This window comes from Myodes glareolus, chromosome 6, assembly GCF_982192425.1.
Source record: "Myodes glareolus chromosome 6, mMyoGla1.1, whole genome shotgun sequence".
NCBI lineage: Eukaryota > Metazoa > Chordata > Mammalia > Rodentia > Cricetidae > Myodes > Myodes glareolus.
Window position 1 is genome coordinate 39,420,997 of NC_142031.1, and position 23,203 is coordinate 39,444,199.

Consider the following 23,203-nt stretch of genomic DNA (forward strand, 5'->3'; position numbering starts at 1 on the left):
GCATTTGAGAGACAGCAGACTAAATTAGCAATTCTTTATCTCAAGTCTTAGGTGCCATTACATTGCGAATAACCTTGTTGGCTAAAGACAGGAAGGTGGTAGATGATTAGTAGCAGGACCAGCAATAATTGCTGAGTTGTATGTAGTAGCACATGCCTGTGATTCTAAATGTCAGAAAACAGACTGCCATAAATTTGAGTTTGAAGTTGGCCATCTACATAGTTCAAGGATAGCCAGGGCTATATAATAGACCCCGTCTCGAAAAAAATTCAGGCATGGTAATGGACACCTGTAATATGAGTGTTCAGGACAACTGGAAGTTAAAGATTCTCTGCTACATAATTTATGTTTGGGGATAGTCTGGCCTAGATAAGGTCAAAATTATTAAACTATGAGATGACTGGCCTTTCAGAGTAGCATAGGACAATATGTCCTCAGAGTACAAGGCTAAGCACAGGCAAGAGGTATACGCTGGAGAGATGGTAAGGTCAGGTACAAGTTCTTAACATGAAAAGGAATTTGTAATTTGGCTAGATGCATAATACTAGGCCCCTTAGCTTTTTAAAGACATCAATAATCCATTCCCAGAACAACTGTTGGGAGAGCCTAGTTTCTCTAGCAATACTAATACTTCTTTCAACCAGATAGGGTCTCACCTATCCCATGCTGGCCTTGAACTGATCTTGTCACCTTTTGAGATTACAGCTCCACCTGCACAGTGCTGAGTATCAAGCCCAGAACTTCTTGCATGGTGGGCTAATAGCACCTCTATCAACTAAACTCCAAGTAGCTTATCTAGTAATGTCTTCATTTCTAATTCATCCTAACATTTCTCTTGAGAAAAGGTAGCACAAAAACAGCATCTTTGTACAAGCTGAGTACTTTGCATGAAATTTGGGCTCATTTCCCAGCATGCATTTGAAAGACATCCTCCCAAATAACTTTTTGCTAGTCAAGGGTGACAGGTTAAGGGAACAAGGAAATAGCTGAACCTGGAAAGGACATAGTGGTACTGTAAGAAAAGATGAGTTTGAGGCCAGCCTGGTGTAAAGAGTAAATTCCAGAGCAGCTAGGGCTGTTAATAGAGAAAAGTTGTCTCTTAATAAAACACAGAACGGTTTTCCCTGTTAGAAAATTGGATCAGAGTTTACTGTACGTGGCCATCAATAGCCTATATACAATGATTTGTATGCATTAAGAGGGACTTTTGATGTCCATACTTGGGCTCAACCTATGGGGAAAAAAAGGGGTGGGCGTCTGCCTTGGTCTATCCGTAACTAGACTCTAGTATAAAGGGTGAAGGAATAAGCCAATAGTAGAGATAAAAATAGGATGAACAGAAGATAGATGTGATGGGGTTTGACAAATGTAAGGAAAACATGGCTTAGAGAGCTGTGATTCACTAAGCTGATTTATACCAAAGCCATCTGGCTTACCTATTTAGTAGTGCTATTCTAATACCACTGCTACTGAAAAACTTGCTGGCTACAAAAAGGAATTGTAAATAAAACATTACTTTGTGCATTTAGTAGCTGATCATCCTAATCACTTGGAGTTAATACAAGTTTTAAGCTATACTGCTTCAGCTTTACTGTCAGTGGTTCTGAAAATTATTAAGCAACAACATATAAGACCTAAGTCCAACAAATTGCAGTTCAAATTGTCAACCCACTCCTGGATGCCTTTGGATGAATTTTACGTGCTTTCCTTTCTTCAAAGGCAAAATAAAGCCAATACCTCTTAAAGTACAAAGTATGATAATCCAGGTACATAGCAAGCACATGGTTTCAGCTGTTATTGTGGTAAATTCCTTTTCCTAAAGAACTAGCTTTAAAATGACTATAAACAAGGCAATGGTGGTGCACACCTTTAATCCCAGGACTTGGGAGGCAGAGGAAGGTGAGAGTTCCAAGACAGTGAGGGCTACACAAAGATTCCCTTGCTGTAAGAAGACAGTTCATACTGCTTCTAAAAAGAGCCATCAATCTTGGGATTCAAATTCCCTGTTGCCTTGGATTCTGTAAGCTATCATCTTGTACTTATAAGGGGTGGGGAATATAAAAGGAAAAAAAAAAACTAGGTTTGGTGATATTCATGTAATCACAAAACGCTCAGCAGAGGGAACAGCATGAGTCTCAGGCCAGCCTGTATAGTATTGTGAAACCCTATCTCAAAATAGACCATTTTTTTGCAAATAAAAATATCCAGGATGCCCCCACATCTGCACAGAACATCTGGACTGCCCTCACAACTCAGAGTGAACATGCTCAGAATCTGGCTCTGAAGGGTTAGGGTTTGAAGAATCGGTGTTTGAAGCACTTGACTCATCAACTGGTTCAAATGGTCGCAAGTTTGCATATGTCACCTCTTGGGCTAGCTGCTCTAAGGAAGGGCGGCCTAATAGCAGATTTCGGAGTGAAATTCGAGTCATCAGGAAGCTGAAAAAAAGTTAAACAGTCCAAATTTATCTTTCTGCATAACTCCAACCAAAGCCCTAAGGAAACACTTGGTCTTAGACCCACTCACCTGGAGACACAGACATCTATCTACCTTACTGACCTCCACATCCCAAATGCAAGGACCCTACCCCTCCGAAGGCTGAAGGTATTCTAGGGTAGATTAGGAATAACCATGAAAAGATGGAAAGGTTAGAGATAAAAAGAACGGGGGAGGGTGAGGAAGGGAAAGATCCCTAGGAGTCTCTACTGTTGTCCTAGGGGAAAGTGACCAAACTTGCAAACACCTGAAGGCAATGACAACTTCTTGTGAGTGAAACTTACCTGCGTCGAAAGACATACAGCTTTCGCAGCAAGAAGCGGAGGAGTCGCTCATGGAAAGGGCTATTTCGCCGGCGTTCGATTTCTTGGCGTTGACGCTGCCGTCTTAGAAAGGTCTGGACCAAAGGTGTTGGCTCAACACCCCCTTTTACTTCCCCTTCCAAAATTGGCTGAAGTTCTGGAGGCAGGGGCCCTGTTTCTGTCCAGAAGTCAGCAAAAAGGAACCAATGAGATGGACCCCTCTTTGACTCGGCCATTTCCATCTCCATCTCCAAGAGGCTTCAAGCACTCTCTTTGATGGTTAGAGCTATAACCCTGACTTCCTGACACCAGGTACTCTCTCTGTCAAACCTCCATGCACTCACTCACCACTTCCATTCTCCACCTTCTCTTTTAATTCTTGCAGATATGCCAGGTCCTGCTCCAGTGCAACCTCTGTTGTGTTGACAAAGATGTACATATAGCAGGAGGGAGTCGATGATATAGTATAGACTTTATGGTACTCTCCAGCAGGCAACTGAGAGGGGAACAAAGGATACATTTAATTCTAACTTCCCTAGCTAGCCTATGGCCTCCCTACTCTAATCACACTGGCACTCTCTTTTCCTGTGTCTTGGAGTCTGAAATAATGGCCCCTAGAATCTGGATAGTTTTTCACAGCCTCAGGGGTCCTTTTTTGTTTCTTCTCCTAGTGTTGTTTTGAGTTCTGGTCTCACTGTGTAGTCCAGGTTGGCCTAGAATTCTGTTTTCCTGCCTTAGCCTCCCAAGTCCTGAAAATGACAGGCACATGCTTCCATGCCCCAGTGAAGTCCCTGTTTCTGAGCCTCCCCTACACTACTGCACTGGTAAAGACTTTTTATCTGTAATAAATGGACCCTATCTCCCTAAACTTCATGCCCCTTCTGCAGGTTTTATTTTGTAGTACTACATCCTCAGCCTCTGTCTCTGTTAACCCAGCAAATACCTGCATTTTTTCTCCCGCCTGAAGAGTCTGGTTTTTCTGTTCTGCCACCAATTCCACAGTGACCTCTCCCTGCAGCAGCTGGATGCTAGTGTTGCCCAGGTCTTCACTCACAAAATTTTCCAGGTGAAGCCCTGCCAGAAGCAAGAGAATTCACTATCCCACCCCACACTACCAGAATAGACTCTCACCACCATCACCTCCAGAGAGTTCCCTCCCTACCCCATCATATGCAATGTCTCTGGTCAAGGAAGACAAGGAAAGACAGCACAATCTCCCCTCACTTTCCTCCATACCAGGGAAATCTGCAATGAAGACCACCTCAGTGTGGTTGTCCAGACTGCTCTTAATATCCTGTAACTTGGTCCTCCAGAGAGATAAGTCCATCAAGAGTGGCTGCACCCAAGGTGTGCGCTTGAAGGGGGACCAGACAGCCTGCACGATGTCCACACGAGGGTCAAAAAGCCTTAAAAAAGGAAACCATGTTCTGAGGAGGCAGTACCCACCCACCCACCACTGGTTCTGCTTCTTTCATCACTGGACCCATGGAGAGTGGACAGGATTTCCCAAAAGGAGAAATGCCTACTGTCAGCATGTTATTGCCAGTCCGTGGCAGAGAGAAGGGGAAAGAATGTGAGTTAGTGGCCACCTAAGGAGAAGGCATTATGTTAATAGTGTCTGAAAGAACAGTCAGTTCGCTTTTCTCCTGGATGGTGGTGCCCCCTGCTGGACACAACCAACTATGCCCACAACCAGATCAACCCCGACATGCACTAGACTGAGAGCGAGACAGCTTTGTAAAAAGCAAGACACCATGAGAAGACATCAGCTTTTCATCTGGTCAAAAAGAGCTGTGCTTCATCTTCCCCTGTCTCTGCTCCCCTTGCCCACCTCTGCTGGAAGCGGTCATTGATGGAGACCCAAATATCAAAGTAGATCTGGGGCTCAGTGACATTGTACTTGGGAAGCAGCAGGCTCAGGCAAGTGGCATATTGCTTCAGCATGTCTGCATGGTCCTTCCATCGCCGGCTCTGTGTGAATACCTGTCCCAAACCCCCATATTAGTCCCACTTTGTCACTGCCAACAACACAAAGATCTTTACCTGCTGCCTAGTTAGAGCAGGAGGGGAAAGGAACTTGTCTTCGGATGTGAACTTTCATTGCTAGGTTATTTACTCACTTTTCCAAAACACAATCTTAACTCAATGACAAACTGTATCATCTCTATCCACATTTTTAAAAAAAGTACAGCATCAGACATAATGGCTGAAAAGGGACCAGCCTGAGCTATACAGAAAGACTCTGGTTTAATTAATTAAAAATATGGTCTGGTAGCCAGGTGGTGGTGGCGCACGCCTTTAATCCCAGCACTTGGGAGGCAGGACAGGCTTCAAAACTACAGAGAAACCGTGTCTTGATTAAAAAAAAAAAAAGGTCTGGTCTGGTGAGATGGTTCAGCTGTTAAAAACATTTGCCACAACTCCCTGATGACCTGGGTTATGTTACCAGAGCTCACAAAGCTGTAGAAATAACTGACTCCATAAAGTTGTCTCTACATGTGTCTGTCTGTCTCTCATGTACACACACAAGCACATACATTAAATTTTTTAAAACGATGAAACGTTCAAAGATGAGGATGTAGCTCAATGGTAGAGTATACAGTTGTGGTCAGGCCTTGGGTCCAGCACCAAAAAAACAAAGAAAGGAAGGAAGAAAAAAGAAAAAGAGTTCCATCTGGTTTTGGAGAAAGTGCAGGGACCCAAATTTGTTTTATTTTATGATATGTATAGGACCAAATAAAATCCCAAAGCCCAAGGGGCTCAAGAAGGAGCAGCATTAGGTGTCTCACCCCAGGGTTAAGGTAGCCAAGCTCGCCTGTGAGGCCATCGCGGTAGGTGATCTTTACATGCTGGTGGGAGCGAGAGTGTACCATCATGTCCCAGGAATAGCCATACAGCCCGTTTGTCCAGTTGTTGTAACCCTGGGAAGGCAGAGCAGACCGTGTCAGCTTGATGTCTCTCAACCCAACCTCATTCTCCAGCAAAGAAGAGCTAAAGGCCCAGCCCTGCCACATCCACCACAGTCCACGCCCATGCAGCACATAAAATGATCGCACAAACCTGGGTGAGGAAGTGGGAATATGGCAGGAAGAGCTGCTCCAGAAGGTAGAGCAGGGTGAAGACGGCTCCCAGCTGGTGGCGCAGCCCCACCTTTGTACCAGCTTTGGCCCGGGTCCTCTTATAGACACAGCAAGGGCTGGGCCGAGGAGCATCTTTGGTAGGCAGCAGTTCTTGCAGCCATTTAGGGCATCGGGCTACCAGTTTCCGTGGCCATTCAGTTGAGCAGAAGAGGGGGCTGCTGGCCAGCATGACATAGGGAAACATACCTAGAAAAGCAAGGAGAAAGGTCGGCATGGTCAGGCTCCTCCCTTACGAAGTACTGCTGAAGTGTTCTACTCTAAGGAGCTCTGTCTTCGCTTTCTTCAGACAGAGTCTCACAAAGCCTGTGTTGGCCTAGCACTCGGTGTATGGCTGAGGACGACCTTGACCTGGTCCTTCTCACTTTCCCAAGTGCTGGGGCAAAGGGTGAATACCATCACCCCGGTTTTGTGTGGTGCTGGGGACACACACTAGGGAAGCACTGGAGCAACTGAGCCGCATCCCTGGCCCTAAAGGAAGTACCTAACAGTTCTTCCCACAGACCCTCACTGTACCACATGTTGTACCCAGAGGTCCCAATCTTCTCATCCTTATTTATTCCTACTTCACAGTGACCACACTGGGCTCAGCTCAGCTCCTGCACCCCCCTACCCCTCTGCCATCTCCCACCGGCAGACAAGTCCCCTCTCCAGGCTCCCCACAGCCCTGCAGCTGCAGGCACTGACCTATGCTGAAGAGCTGCGAGTTCATGCAGTGAAAGTAGGACACGAAGAAGAGGCCAACGGATCTTGAGGCATCAAAGAAGAGCAGGAAGCCAGCCGAGAGGTCGAGGAGAAGGCCGCACCAGTGCACCACCAGCAGGCTTGTCAGCTCCTCGGACAGCACCAGCCTGCAGACACAGGGACAAAGGTCCAGCCCCGGCCAGTGGGGTCACCCACCAACCACAGCATGACTGACACTAGGGACCTCAGTAACCTGTCCCACCAGTGGAGTACAACAGCTAAGCCCCAAGTACACCCATAAAAATGCTTTACATTGGAGCTGGAGAGATGGCTCAGAGGTTAAGAGCATTGCCTGCTCTTCCAAAGGTCCTGAGTTCAATTCCCAGCAACCACATGGTGGCTCACAACCATCTGTAATGGGGTCTGGTGCCCTCTTCTGGCCTGCAGGCATACACACAGACAGAATATTGTATACATAGTAAATAAATAAATATTTTTTAAAAAATGCTTTACATTGGAGTTTACCAAACCCTTGACATTTTCAGGGGTCCTTTTTCTTTTTTTTAATATCCCCTGTGCGATGAGTAAAGCGCAGTCTCCAAGGATAAAATCTGATGGAAAAGTAATATACTACAGGGAATATACTACAGGGGATATACTACAGGGAATATACTACATGGAATATACTACAGGGGATATACTACATGGAATATACTACAGAAATATACTACAGGGAATATACTACAGGGGATATACTACAGGGGATATACTACAGGAATATACTACAGGGGATATACTACAGGGAATATACTACATGGAATATACTACAGGGGATATACTACAGGGGACATACTACAGGGAATATACTACAGGGGACATACTACAGGGGATATGCTACAGGAATATACTACATGGAATATACTACAGGGGATATACTACAGGGGATATACTACATGGAATATACTATAGAAATATACTACAGGGAATATACTACAGGGGATATACTACAGGAATATACTACAGGGAATATACTACAGGGGATATACTACAGGATTTTCCCCATGGAAATCATAAATGAGAAGTGTTAAAAGGTGAGTCCTGAGCATGAAGGGGCCAGTCCTGCAGGCCCAAAGTGGCAGGATCTTTCCATGACACAGGACAACAACAGGATATCCAAGTGGAGTCCCAGTGAGAGCCAAAAACCAGAGGCCTCAAAGCAGACTAACGACTCACTGCACTGAACACTTGCAAGTAATGATGTATGGACTAAAGGGTGTACTGCGTACCCATGGTGTCACACGACAGCATCCACCATGAGAGGTTTCCTTCTTTTCCTTTTCTTTTTTAAATTTTATTTTGTTTTATCTTGGGGGGAGGTTTTGCAAGGGCAGAGGGCGGATGAGAAAAAACAGGGAGACGAGTGGGATCAAGACGCATGATGTGAAATCCGCAAAGAATCAATTTAAAAAGTTTAAAAAAAAAAAAAAAGATAAGTGCCAGGGCTGGTCCCCAGCACCGCAGAAAACTGGGTGCGGCAGTGCACACCTGTAATCCTAATATTTGGGGTGCAGAAGCAGGAAGTCAGGAAGCTGGAGGCCAGCCTGGGATAGATGATATCTTTTCTCAAAAGAAAAGAAAAACTTTGAAAACACTGACTGCTTTGGGCTGGAGAGATGTGGTTCCAGGGACAAAGGTGTTTGCTGCTAAGCCTGGAGGCCTGAGTTTGTTCCCTGGGACCCACATGGTGGAAGCCGAGAAGCAACTTGTGCACGTTGTCCTCTGACCTCCACACGTATGCACGGCACACTGTGCAAACGTACTATAAATACATGCAAATAGACACGTGTGAAAATGAAAACGCAAAAGAGCAACTGCTTGGCTTGCAGGTCACATTTCAGAATGTGGAAAATAGAGGAAGTGGGGGCAGAAACGAGAGGGGGAATCGGAAGGAAAGGAAAACCTCACAGATGAAGCTGTTTCAGAGTTGGTAAGAACTGCTTTGTGGGCAGGAGCAGCACCAGCTGTCTTCCCTGAACTGTCTGAGGGGCTCGACGGAAGGCTACGGTCACTCCGCCTTTAGTCCCAGCACGCAGGAGGCAGAGGAGCTCTCTGGGTCCAAGGTCAGTCTGGTCTGCATAGTAAGGTCTGGACCAGTTAGGGCTGCATAGTGAGACCCTGTCTCCAAAAAAATTTAAAAAATAAAAAGGATAATAAAAAGAGTGGGATCAGGGCTGGGGTGCTTGCCTTACATGGATAAGACCCTAATTTTAATTCCCAGTACTGCCAAAATGTAATAAAAAAATTAACAAAAGAAACTGGGGTTGACAAGGCAAGGACACAAGCAACTACCACTGTCACCCAAGGTAACGGCTGGGTACTGGCTAATGTACCAAGTGTGCTGCTTCATTTATTGTCAACTTGCACAAGCTGGAGCCATCTGGGAAGAGGAAACCGTAACTGAGGGACAGCCTCCATTAGAATGCCTAGGTCTTTCGGGGCACTGTCTTGGTTAACGACTGATGTGGGAGAGCAGCACATTTAAGCAAGCTGGCCGGCCTGGAGAGATGAGCGAAGAATTAATACCGGCTGCTCTTCTAGAGGACCCAGGCTTGCGTCCCAGGACCCACATGGTGGCTCAAATTTGTCTGTAGCTCCAGTGCCAGGGATCAGATGCCCTCTTCTAGATTCCGTCAACACCAGGCACCCATGTGGTACACATACATGTATGTAAGCAAAACAATTATACACATAAATAAAATTAAAATTTTCATTTAAAAGAGAAAACGGGAGCAAGCCACGGGAAACAGGCCAGTATGCAGCATTCCTCAGCCATCTCTACTTCCGTTCCTGCTCACGGAGCCCCTGCCTTGGCTTTCCTCCATGATAGCTGCTGATTAGGATGGACTGGATGTGTGAGCCAAATAATCGCTTTCTTCCCAAGCTGTTTCTGGTCATGGTCTTATCTCAGCAACCAAAAGCAAGTGGACCACACTATGTCACCTGATTCTGATTCTGATTCTTTTCTCTTCCTGACTGTCTTTCACCTAGCTAGGCTTCCATCTTTGAGTATCACTGACTCTGCATTTGTCTGAATAGGGAGCTAAGGCAAATGCCAGACACATGCTACATAGACTCGACAAATCATCACTCAGTACCTGTAACCCAAGAAGGCCTCTACCTTGACTCTACTCACTTGAAGGGACTAAAGAGCCAATGCCGGGACAAATGTTCCATGGAGTAGCCCTCAACCCAGTCTGCGTCCAGCTTTTTCACACCCGCAATGAAATATACAATGAAGATCTGTAAACACAAAATGTAGCATGATGCTTAAGCAAACAAGGAACCCGTCTTTCTGCAGAAAGCTCTGCGGTTAAGGACTTGCTGCTCTTAGAGATGACCTGGGTTTGACAAGCAGCTCACAATCACCTATAACTCCAGTTCTAGGGCATCTTCTTCTGGTCTCTGTAGGCACTGCATGCATATGGTACACACAGACAAGTTGGCACACAAACATACATAAATAAAAATAAATATCTCCTGAGTAAATTGGAAGCATGGGATCATGGGAGAGGGTAGAAGGAGAGGGGGGAGGAAAGGAGGAGAGCAGAGAAAAATGTATAGCTCAATAAAACAATTAAAAAAAATAAATGAAACTTTAAAAAAAATTAAAGAATAAAGCTCTCAGCTTAGCCAGTACCCAAGGAAGAACACAGCCATTCCTCTAACCTTTCATCACACAGACATTCAACCAACAAGCTCAAAACACACAAACAAGCAAACAACTACCTATGCCAGGCACAAAGAAAAAATAAAAGCACAGACATGGTTATTTCATGGGGAGTCTAATCTAATAGACAAGGTGCTATTCATTCCATGAGGGGCTGAGAACTCAGGGACTGGGGAACTGGAAAAAGGAAGGGCCCATCTAGCTTTCCAGCAAAAGGAATAAAGAAACAAAAAGGGCCAACAAGAAGGCTTAGTGGGTGAAAGTGCATGTCGGACAGGGCTGACAACTTGAGTTCGATTCCCAGAGGAAAAAGGTGCCGTGGGATGTATCTGTAATCACTGCCACAGTGAAACGGGAGGCAGAGATGGGTCAGTGAGCCTGGAGTATGCAGCAGGACAGAAACATCAAGAGACATCCTGCTCAGCACAGTGGAAGGAGGGACCCGATTCCTAAGTTATCCTCTGATCTCCACATGTATGTCATGTGGTAGGTACATGCATGCACACAAGTGTTGGGAGCCACCTGGAGGCACAGGTGGTCCTGCAGTTTGGAGGTAGCCACGTGGGGCTGAGCAACCCTGCCTGCACCCTTGCCTGCACATGCTCAGACCAGCAGAATGGCATTAACCAATCAGGACAGCGTTCAAGCCGCTCCACCGTTTAAAAGCAGATGCCTCGGGACCCTACTTCCTCTCTCTAAGCTTTCTCTCGTCCCTGCTCTATCGTCCCTTCCCCCAATTTTCCTCAAGGGAATGCTCCAAATAAAGATGTGACCAGAGAAGGAATTCTCGTTTTTGGTGGGGTTCATTCCTGCTGGACAGGATGGCGCCCCGCAACTGGTGCTCGAAATCCCGGGACGCTGAGGGACCCTGACAACTACGCCGGGGGACCCTGAGAAAGCCCGGGAGAAAAAGCCAAGATCAGACACCAGCACAGAGAGCCTTGAATTTCAGAACTCTGAGAACATGGAGCGGTGAGTGACGTCGGTTGAAATCCCCAGAAAGGGGAGGAAAAGAAATGTAAAAAGGAATTTCAAAGGATAGGCCTAAAATAGAAAAGAAAATACAAAAAAAAAAAAAAAATCAAAGTTAAGGTATCTGAAAGAAGGTACAGAAAGCAACGGGGAAGAAAAATCCCTTAAGTTCAGTGCAGGAGGAATGTAAACAGCAGCAAAAAAGGCGAGGTAACTAAGGCGGGACTTTGAGGACGATGGGGTACGGGAGACCGCGGCTTCCGCTCCCTCTCCGTCCACCTGCGTACTCGCTGTTAGAGACTGGAGGCAACAGTCTCGTAGGGAGGCGAGCTTGATCACTGCCTTTCCTATTCTTAAAGAGCCACAGAGCTTTTGGAGGTGATTTTCGCCTAATTTTGTTAGAGAGCTCAGTCTCTGGCTCTCACGTACAAAAAACTTTAATTTTTTGACTGAGAAAGACAAGCTGCTTGATCGTGCTGAGAGTGCTGGCGGCAGCCGGCCCGCCTTTGAGCGGTATTGCCTGATTAAAAACACGGAAGTGGGTCAGGCACGGTGGTGCACACCTGTGATCCCAGCTACTCAGGAGGGAGACGCAACCAGTTGCTGGCGGGGAGTTTGCTGGAGGCCTGCGAATAGCCAGGTCGCGGGCGGGCTAAAGTCCGTGTGTCATCAGAGGCTATATGTCCCGGCCTTCTGGCGGGGCTATGGTTTTTGGAGGACTTTTTCAGCACCTGAGCGGACTCGCCTGACTGAGGCGGAAGCTGCGTGGTGAGCAGCGGCGCCATAGAAGGCAAAGAGGAGCTGAATCGGCTCTGCGGAAAAACTGTGTTTCCATAGCAACATGGGCGAGCGGGGAGGTGAGTTCCCAGAGAACGGGGCTCTGCGCGCGGGCGGACCGGGCAGGAGAAGCCCCTCCACGGGTGGGCGGATGCCCCCCCTCGCCGGAGCTTGGAAAAGACTCACAGCCGGCGGTGCGAGTTCATTGCCTGAGGTGAAACGGCGAGCCCGCGCACGGCCCGGGGCGGAGCCATGCCTTTGGGCCATGCGGAGCACGCCATTATGGGCTTCAGAGGCGGAGCTGTGGCAGCCGCCGCTGTCCGCTGCTGCCGCCGCCCTCAGCCAAGGTCGCCAAGAATTTAGTCAGATAAAAACATTTGTCGCCAAAAATTCAGTCAGATAAAAACATTTATCCCCCCAAACATCGCCCCTTTGTCAGCAGGAAGTAGCCAGATGATCGACGTCCATTCTCCCTCAAAGAACTGGTCCTAATTATCATAATAAAGGCGCGTCAACCTGGTTATCATTACCTATTGCCCCTGGCAACGGATGAAATAAACAATGTTACCTAGAGGTTTTTCCATCTAAATAGGGGAGCTGGAGAGATGGCTCAGCGGTTAAGGGCATTGCCTGCTCTTCCAAAGGTTATGAGTTCAATTCCCAATGACAACTGCTTTGGTTTTTAAACAATAGAGGGGGACTACACTACCAGTGACAGCTTCCCCCAGAGAAAGGATTTCTCTTGCATTCTATACACTTAATTTTTAATTCAAAATTTTGCTGGTACAGGCAAACAAGATTTGCTTTTTGAAGCAGAGACCTACAGGTCTCTAAGTTCAAAACCAGCCTACTTCCAGTACTGATTGTGCTGAATTTTTACACTGAGAGTTTTTAATACTCTTAAATGTTAATTTGGGAGGAGAGTTTTGTTTATGTTTTTCTAGGAATGCTGACATACATCTGGATGCCAGCGAGACCGACCAGAGAGATAAAGAAGATGACCCAGTGGATGCTGAGTGTCCTGCTGTGGAAGATTCATGCGGAGACAGCAGAGATGACCTTCTGGGCGGTGCCAAGAGCAGCTGTTTCACACCATCGACTTGAGCAACACCCTGTGCAACCTCTTATCTCTTACTCTACTTTGCCTTTTCCTTCCTTAGGAATGGGTGGGAGCAGAGATATCCTTGGCATGCTGCGTCTAGGTGGGGACCAGATTGGAAAATAGTTTTGCCTTATTGCTCTTAAAGACAATAATTAGGGGGAGATGTTGGGAGCCACCTGGAGGCACAGGTGGTCCTGCAGTTTGGAGGTAGCCACGTGGGGCTGAGCAACCCTGCCTGCACCCTTGCCTGCACATGCTCAGACCAGCAGAATGGCATTAACCAATCAGGACAGCGTTCAAGCCGCTCCACCGTTTAAAAGCAGATGCCTCGGGACCCTACTTCCTCTCTCTAAGCTTTCTCTCGTCCCTGCTCTATCGTCCCTTCCCCCAATTTTCCTCAAGGGAATGCTCCAAATAAAGATGTGACCAGAGAAGGAATTCTCGTTTTTGGTGGGGTTCATTCCTGCTGGACAGGATGGCGCCCCGCACACAAGCATGCACACACACACAATAAATTAACATTTTTGTGTGTGTGTGATTAGGTCTCACTGTATAGCCTGGAACTCAGTATGTAGACCAGGCTGACCTTAAACTCACAGATCTTCTCAGCCTCCTGAGGGCTGGAATTAAAAATGTGTACAACCATGCCCAACTATATAAATAGATATCTTTTTAAAAGAAGACAGAATCTAGGGAGGCAGAGGAGAGGGTCTCTAGCCACTGCAGACCAGCAACCGCTCACAAGGAGCCCCTGGCCTACTGAGAGAAACCTATGACTGGGAGGTGTACAGGTGAAAAGCATTCTCCATGAATTTCCAGAACCCATGTAAAGGAAGACACCGTGCTGTGCATCTGTATTTGCAGTTCTCCTTCAGTAAGACGGGAGATGGAGACAGCAAATCCCTGGAGGCTCCTGGGTCAGCTAGCCTGCCATAGGCAGCATCAAACAATAAAGAAATGGAGACTCTGGACTCGATCCAGCTGTAAGGTTTGGACATACACACACACACACACACACACACACACACACACACGAGATTCTATACTTGGCCTCTCAGGACGGTGTAGTTCCAAAGGGGCACATGGACATTTTTCTTCTGGGCATTCAGCAGGCCATCCACAGACCTACAGGAAGGAGGAAAAGCATCAAGAAAAGTCTCTTAGTTCAGCTACATTCCCACCCTCCAATTAGGCCAGTCCTATTTACCTCCGAAATAGTTCTCAAACTGGGCAATGGTGGTACACACCTTTAATCCCAGCTCTCAGGAGGCAGGGCAGGAGGAACTTTGAGTTTGAGACCAGTCTGGTCTACAGAGTTAGTTCAAGGACAGCCAAGGCTACACAGAGAAACCCTGTCTCAAAAAAAACAAAACAAGGCCCTCAGGAAACACACGAGTAGATCTTCCTGGGACATGATGTTGAGAAGGGGGTCTCACATCACAGACTAGCCTCAGCCTCACAAGGTAACTGAAACTGGCCTTGAACTTCTAATCTTCCTGCCTCTACTTCCCAAGTACTAGAATTACAGGAGTGTACCACCATGCTTGGCAATATGCTTACATTTACATTGTAATGGTAATTACTGGTAAGATCATGAAAGAATACTACTAGAGATGTTCTGTAGCTTAGAAAGTAATACCCCAAATAAACCCCTTCTAAGATGAAGATAGCCTTAATTTGAAAATGTATTTGATATACATAACCTACTGGGTATCACAGCATGGCCTATACACTGTATTAAATGTGCTCAGAACATTTGCAATAGCCTACACTTGGGCAAAATCATACAAGACAAAGCCTATTTTATAAAGCATTGAATATTTCATTGAACACTGTGTCAACTAAGTAAGAGAGTAGTACAGGTATGTTCTTGCCACCATGCCAAAAAACACTGAAGTTGAACCCTAAGTCAGAAACTGTCTATAAATAAATAAGAATAAAAACTCACCAGGTGTGGTGGTGCACACCTTTAATCCCAGCACTCAGGAAGCAGAGGCAGTTGGATATCTGTTAGTTCGAAGCCAGCCTAGTCTACAAAGCAAGTTCCAGAATGGTTAGGGCTTTTATATACAGAAACCCTGTCTCGAAAACAAACAAACAAACAAACAATCAAGAATAAAATCTTCAGTGTAGCAGTACGGTAAAGCAGACATGACTACAATTCCAGCCCAGGAGGCAGAGGCAAGAAAACTGCTGCAAGTCTGAAGCCAGTGATCTACACACAATGAGAGTCAGACTCAAAACACACACATACTTCAGTTTGTCCTAAGGAATCAGATCAGGTTCAAAGCTATAATAGAAATGACAAGGAGGAACAAATTTGAGGGAGCATTTGACAAATCTAAAGGGTGGGCAGGAGAAATGGCTCAGGGCAGCAACCAGCGGTCATCCCGGAGTTCACAAAACCCTGACCTCTGCACATACAGCACATACTTACACCCCTGTCCCCTCTACCATGCTCCCAACCCCATCATAACAGTAACTACAACTAAAACAATAAAAATAGACTGGGCATGGTGCACACACTCAGCAGACAGAAGCCAGCAGATCCCCATGAGTTCGAGCTCAGCCTGGTCTACATAGCAAGTTCTAGGACTACATAGTAAGACTATGTGTCAAAAAAAAAAAAAAGCAAATAACTAAACAATAAAATCACAAAACAGGGAATGGAGAGATGGTTAAAAGCACTAACTGCACTTCTAGAGGACCCAGGTTCAACTCCTAGAACCCACATGGTAATTCACAGCTGCCTGTAACTCCAATTTCAGGAAGTCCAGAACCATATTCTGACCTTCACCAACACCAGGAACACACATGGTACAAATACATACATGTAAGCTTAATATATACACACATGAAATAAAAAACACAGACACGAAGGTGCATAAGCTCATGCACACACACACACACACACACACACACACACACACACACACACACACAAATACATGTACAGTGCATTGTCTCTTATTTTGTTTTGGTGTTTTGAGACAAGGTCTTTACAGCCCAGGCTGGCCTACAAGTCACCATGTAGACCAAGCTAAAATCCTCACACCTCTCTGCTTCATCAATGCTGGGAATAAAGGCGAGCACCACCACATTCATCTATACAGTCTATTATCTCAAAAGGGGCTGGGAAAGTGGTCCAGATCACTCATCATTTGCCTAGCCCGTACAAGGCCCTGAGTTTGACCCCCATTTCCAAAAGAGTAAAAAAGAAAAAATAAATTCAAAATCTTTCCCAACAAAATAATGCAGAGCATAAATTGACATTTATAAAACTGGATCCAGTGGTAGAGGACTCCTGACTTTAAATTTTATCCTGTGTGCGAGAGAACTGAAAAAGCTAGGATACTAACACTAGATTTACTTTGAGGCAGAAACTAAGCATGTTTGGAAGAAGTTAGGGAGAACGGGGCTTACACTGTGGGCAAAAGCCTAGACCTACAGTCAAGAACAATGAGGTCATTTGTTTCCTCTCTGCTGTGTAACCTTAGGCAGAGTCTTTATCTTCCCAAGACTTACTTCATCTACAAAATTAGTTCACCTCTAGGGACCTCATATTTGTTTGTTTTTTTATTTTTTTATTGCTTTATAAATAATACCATTCAAAATTTCCACTTCCTCCCCTTCTCCCATTTCCCTCCCGCTCCCCCCCCCCCAATATTTGTTTGTTTTGAGACAAGGTCTTAATATAGATATCCTAGGCTGGTCTCTAATTCAAAGCAACCCTCTTCCTCAGCATCCCAAAGTGCTGGGCTTGAGCAACTAAACCTGTCTCTTCATAGGTTTGAATGAGGAAAAACATTTAAATATGCCTGCCACAAAAAAAGTCCTGAGTATGTGATAGTAATTTTTTAAAAATGTTTAAAAATAACAAAAATGGAAATTGGAAGTTGAAGATACCTGTCAAAATGACCTCTTAATTCTCTAGGATCAAAGCTAGACACCCTGAATGGGTTTCAAGTCAGCAAAGGTGAGGACTGGGGTTTGGGAGCGTAGCCCTGTGGTAGCGTACATGCAGGAGGCCGGGGCAATCCCCAGCACACGGGCACACACACAAAGCTTTACGGGAGAGAAACATGTACTCGTATATCACCGCTGAGCCATTTCCACCAGCTCACTGAGGGTCCACAGCTGCTCTCACTGTCCCGCCACCCTGGCTCCACGGCTTTGCCCCACTTGCCCTGAGAGATGGTCACCTAGGCCAGAGCGGAGTGGGTTACTCTCTAGGTCAGCACTGCCGGCAACCGTGGTGGCTCTTCTCTTGGCATCTGCTATCATCGCCACCTCACAGCCACCTCTACACTGGGCTCTAACTCTGCATCTCTGGGCTCACACACAGAAAGTAAAGTCTGCACCCTGGAGCATATGAAAACAGCTATGTCTGGCTTTAGTCTTCTCTTCTTCTAAGAGGGACACAGGAGTGATATATCAAGGTATCTGGAGAGACATGGAAAAAGTAAAGGGGTGGGATGGAGCCATTTTCCTATGTCATTGCAATCACCCAACTTGCTGACCCTTCCGCTTCCCAAATCGACCCAAGTCAGGCAAGCAATACAGCTGAGCGAAGAGGGGCACCACAATCAAGCCTACCTCAGAAGGATGCCCCAGAACCCACATGGTCCCCCAAATCCATCAAAGTCAAAGTATGATCTCAAACCATACTTTGCAAAACTTGGTTTAAAATGTCTTTGAATCAGCATGGTGGCTCACAGCTGGAATTCCAGCAGTCAAGCTAGGACCGGAGAACAGCAAGTTCAAGACCAGCCTAGATGACACAGTAAGTTCCAGACCAGCCTGGCATACAGCAATACAAATCCCACCTGAAACCTCCCTCCCAAAAGACCAAAGCACCAATAAAAGTTGTGCCTATGCGACAATTTCTGGGACTTCACTGGGCCCCTGTCTCTCTAGCGAGCATCCTGACCCAGACACACCTTACCCTACTTTCCAAGGCACATACCAGCAATGGTTTGCATCCATGAATGTCAACTGAAAGGCCAACAAACCATACAGATAGGAGTGGTTGTTCCACGATGTCTTGTCCAGGAGAAACACGTACCAGTAGGGTAGCAGGAATAACACACAGCTTAGCCGGTAGCACAGGCCCAGCATCATGCCCAGTGCCCCTGGGGGTTTGTGAGGAGAGGATTCAAGGTCAAAGTGTCACCACAGGCCCAGCTTCCCTGGGACTGAAGTTAAGAAAAGTCAGCAGGCATTTTATAATCAGGCAGAGAACTAAATGAAAGAAGAGTTATAGGGTCGTGACGGCTCACATGACAACAGACGAGCAACATGAGGCCGAATCACGGAGGAAGTTGGTTCACCAGCATGCTTCTGCTGCATTTCTACCAGCTCAGTCAATTCTCCCCAGTTCAGATCCCCAGCACCCAGCTCCCCTCACCCAGAAACATGATGGTGTAGACAAGGTACATCCAGTCAAGCGGCAGAGGGCGCAAGGCATCCAACAAAGGAAACCGGCACACGTCCAGCCCATCCAAGTATTTTCGGTCCAGGGAGCTAAGGCCCCGCTCCTGGGGAATGTCCAGTAGCATCAAGAACGCTATGAAAGCAAGTGGGGGAAGACAGCTGTTAGGCATCTGCTAAGGAGGCACGACACAGCTCTCAGCACGTGCACCGCCACACTTGAAGTTCACCACGGCCTGGCTACACAGTGAGTTCCATTCCAGCCTGAGATAAACAGAAAAACCCTGTCTCAAAAAAAAAAGCCCAAAATAATAGCCACTGTTATTAGTCCCTACCATTAGTACTGAGTCTATTCTGGGCTAGGAATTACGCTAGTTGTGTGGTCTGACAAACCCTAAAGCTCACAAGCTGATTCCCACTTGTAAATCATGCACATACTTTGTGAGGAGGTAGGGCCACTGGAGAGGTGGACCCACTGAGCAATCATAAGGACTGCAGTTCCGATTCCAGCACTGCATAACAAGCTGGGAATTCTATGCACAGCTGTAACGCCAGCTTCCTGGCTTCCTGGCTTCCAGCCTGCTGAGGAACCGCAAGCCCCAGGAGCTCAGGGAAAGACTTGGCCTCAAAGAAACTAGTGAATGGAGGGTGACAGAGACTGTTTTCTAGCCCCTGTGCACGTGTGCAGGAACACTCACCTGTGCGTGTGGAAGTGTGCACACGTGTGGGAGTGTGCGCACACGCGTGGGAGTGTGTACAAGCACTCACACAATATACACACTAAAATAGAGCTTTAAAAAAATACTTCACGGGGGCTGGAGAGATGGCTCAGAGGTTAAGAGCACTGATTGCTCTTCCGGATGTCCTGAGTTCAATTCCCAGCAACCACATGGTGGCTCACAACCATCTGTAATGAGATCTGGTGCCCTCTTCTGGCCTGCAGGCATACATGGAGGCTGAACACTGTGTACATAATAAATAAATAAATCTTTAAAAAAAAAATACTTCACAAGCCAGTGATCCTAGACTACACCTTTAATCCCAGCACTGGGGAGGAAGACAGAGGCAAGCAGGTCTCTGTGAGCTTTAGACCAGCCTGAACTACATAGTAAGTGGCAGATCAACCAGGACTGTACATCTAGGACAGTGAAATCCTATCTCAAAAAATAAAAACAAACAAGACAAACAATAACAAAATGTCACAGAGCTGCAGATAGGATTAAGTAAGAGCTATGTATAAAACACTATAGAAACTGTTAGGGTTCAATTACTTACATCTATAAAGATACACCCTATTGAGCCATAAAAAGTGCTCTGGGGCAGGCTGGAGGTTAACTCAGAGGTTAAGAGTACTGACTGTTCTTCCAGAGGTCCTGAGTTCAATCCCCAGCAACCACATGGTGGCTCACAGCCATCTATAATGAGATCTTCATTATAGATGAATGCAAGCATACATGGAAGGAATGTTGTATACATAATAAATAAATAAATCTTTTTTCTTAAAAAAAAAAAAAAGTGCTCCGGGGACATTCTTAACACATTTTTTTTTTTTTTTGCCTCCTGACGTAATATGGGATTCCCCTTTGTATGCTGTGAATACAATTGGTTAATTAATAAAGAAAATTGGCTTAGCCTGATAGGGCAAAAGAATAAAGGTAAGCAGAGAAAACTAAACTGAATGCTGGGAGAAAGAAGGGCGGAGTCAGAAGCCATGTAGCCCCACCAGAGCCAGATGGAACTTTAGCCGGTAAGCCACAGTCACGTGGTGATACACATATCAATAGAAATGGGTTAAATTAATATGTAAGAGTTAGCCAATAAGAAGCTAGAGCTAATGGACCAAGCAGTGATTTAATTAATACAGTTTCTGGTGACTATTTCGGGGCTAAGCGGCCAGGAACCAACAAGCTGCCTCCTTACTACACTGACACACCCAGAAAGGCAGTGGTATTTGGTCAACACACTAAGATAAATAAGGGACACTTGGCTCTGGAAGGCAGTTTGGGATCAGGCAGTTTCTCAATCCCAGAAGCAGTTGCGTTAGCCAGTCTGGTTAATCATCTGTAGGGGTATTTACCCGTTCATCACAAGACATCTAGTGCATCCTAGTACCAGTACAGATGCCAGCAACCACTACCTATTCCTCTTCTTCAAAAGTTCTAACTAAAAATGTCTTCAGGAAGCAAAATGGCCTCCAGCTGGAAGCTACTGGACTTAAAGGAGTAGTGTATCGGCACATCCTAACTCTCTGAGCTGCTAGGGTAGTGTCTCGGCACATCCTAACTCTCTGAGGTGCTAGGGTGTTTCTCTGAAACACTTAACTCCTAAGTAGCTTCCTGACATGAATAAAATGGGTCCCTTGTCAGGTGTGATGGTGTTTGCAATCCCAGTATTCAAGAAGCAGGAAGAGCAGCACTTGAGAGGCCAGATAAGTCTGATCTACGGAATAAGACCATTTCAAACACCGAAGAGAGCTGGGGAGATTACTCAGTCAGTAAAAATGAAAGTGCTTGCTGTAGGCATGAGAGCCTGAATTCAGATCACTAGCACTCATGTAGAAAGCCTGGCACAGCAGCCGTCAATCTCAGTGCTGTGGAGGCAGGAAGACAGGACGGCTCCTGGGACTTGCTGCCCAGCCAGTCTAACTCAACTGGTGACCTCCAGGCTCAGGAGAAACCCTGTCTTAAAAAAATAAGGTGGAGAAATGATTAAGGAAAACACCTGACATTGACCTGTGGTCTACATGCACATGTGCGCACAGACCAAAGCGTTTCTCAGCACTAAACCCTAACTAGAGGTGACAAGGCCAGGTTACAATTCTAAACTTCCAAAGAATTCTTCCATTATTTCAGTACTTTCAGCTCTAAGGAAAAGAACATCTAAGAAATAACTAAGAAATAGGTGATTGGACTAGGGAGCATGGCTCAGCAGTTAAGAGCATGCGCTGATCTTCCAAAGGACCAGAGCTCAATTCCCAGCAGCCATATCAAGCAGTATAACTGCCTTTAATTCCAGTTCCAAGGAATCCAACACTCTCTTTTGGCTTCAACAAGCAAGCACATACCTGGCACACATTCACACATCCATACAGAAACTATCTTGGTTAATCTTTGTCCATTTAACACAATCTAGAGGAACCTCCATTGAGAAAATGCCTTGAATCAGATTGGCCTGTGAGCATTGATGTGGGAGAGCCCCGCCTACTGTGTGGACAGGTGATCCCAGGTGGTATAAGAAAGCAGGCTGAGCAAGCCACAAGGAGCAAGCCAGCAGCCACTGTGGTTCTTCCGGGGACTCTTTTCCAGCTCTGCCCTCCAGGTTCCTGCCCTAACATCCATTCCTTCATGATGAACTACAACTCTAAGCTGAAGTAAACCCTTCCTTTTCCATGTTGCTTTTTTGTCATGGTGTTTTATCACAGTAACAGAAGGCAAACTAACACACACAAGCAAAATAAAATAAATCGTAAAAAGAAATAGGATGTCATTTTCCCAAGCCCAGCCAAAATGTCTGGGACCAGAAAATGGACTTACCAAAAAGAAAACGAAAGACAGCCAGGTTTGCGGGGTCCGTTGGTCGGTTAAGCAGGGTCACGACACTCTGCCAGCTAGATAAATCTGTCCATTCAAACCCCAAAAGTTTCTCCATGCGGCTGCCCTGGCTGAGCCCTGATGTCCGTGCAGACTTGTTTTTCTGCATTTTATCTACAACCAAGAAGTGGGGAAAATGTGTGCGTAGGAAAACCGAAGTCCCCATAGCCTAGGGTCTCCACCCCACTGGGTTCTCCCATTGATCGGACTATTGCAAGCTTCTGGGTGGCAGGCCCTCCTCCAGGATCCTCCCACGGACTCACAACACAAGATTACCATCTCTCCCAATATGCCCCTTCCTCACTAAGGCCACCGTCCCTCTCGCCAACCCTCAGCCAGCCTACCTGAGGAGGTAACGGTCCGTGCAGAGCAACGATGCACAGCCATGACTGCAGAGATAGTTGGCCCTATGCAGCCGGGTGCGAGCAAGTGGAAACCCTCAACTCTTCTTAGGCCCCGCCCCCTCTACACGTCAACACTCGCGCGGCAGGCCGGAAAGCGGAAAGCACCCGCTCTGTCGTGAAGGCCGGAACGCGGCCCGGGACTCAAGCGTAGGGGCGGGGCTAAGTGTGTGGGCGGGGTGAGGGGCGGGGCGGAGCAATCCTGAGCAGAGGGTTGAGCCCAAAGAGCTTGCGGAGCAGGGGGAGGAGGGGCAAGGCAAGGAGTTGGGGGGGGAGGGGGTGGAATGTACTGCGCAGGGGTAAAGGAACGCACGTAAATCTAACCTTGGCATTGTAAGGGAGGAGTTACCATTCCCAGAACAAGTGTCTCTATGCTAACTACCCATCACGTACGCCTGTTTTGTTGTTTTGAGACAGGGTCTGTCTTTGTAGCTCTGTAGTCTAGACTGGCCTCGAATTTACAGAGAACCTTCTGCCTCCAGAGTGCTGGGACTAAAGGTTTGTGCCATCTTTTAGACAGAACTAGCCTGGAACTCGCGGCATCCTCCTGCTCTGTCTCCCAAATGTTTGGATTGCAAGATTAAG

General features: G+C 46.5%; 1 protein-coding gene and 1 pseudogene across 1 annotated transcript; one reads left to right on the forward strand and one right to left on the reverse strand.

Moving 5' to 3' along the window:
• Nucleotides 1–1,854: 1,854 nt before the first annotated feature.
• Nucleotides 1,855–22,720, reverse strand: Ggcx (gamma-glutamyl carboxylase). Its single transcript, XM_048443856.2, has 15 exons — nt 22,562–22,720; nt 22,161–22,331; nt 18,605–18,763; nt 18,164–18,329; nt 14,244–14,322; nt 9,813–9,919; nt 6,623–6,786; nt 5,859–6,124; nt 5,588–5,719; nt 4,630–4,781; nt 4,035–4,204; nt 3,742–3,872; nt 3,147–3,294; nt 2,781–2,976; nt 1,855–2,438 (listed from the first exon to the last, which is right to left on the reverse strand). Exons 1-15 carry the CDS (start codon nt 22,602–22,604, stop codon nt 2,246–2,248), a joined length of 2,277 nt encoding a protein of 758 aa, XP_048299813.1. The 5' UTR covers nt 22,605–22,720; the 3' UTR covers nt 1,855–2,245.
• Nucleotides 12,127–12,316, forward strand: LOC148121711 (Nuclear RNase P; annotated as a pseudogene).
• Nucleotides 22,721–23,203: the final 483 nt, after the last annotated feature.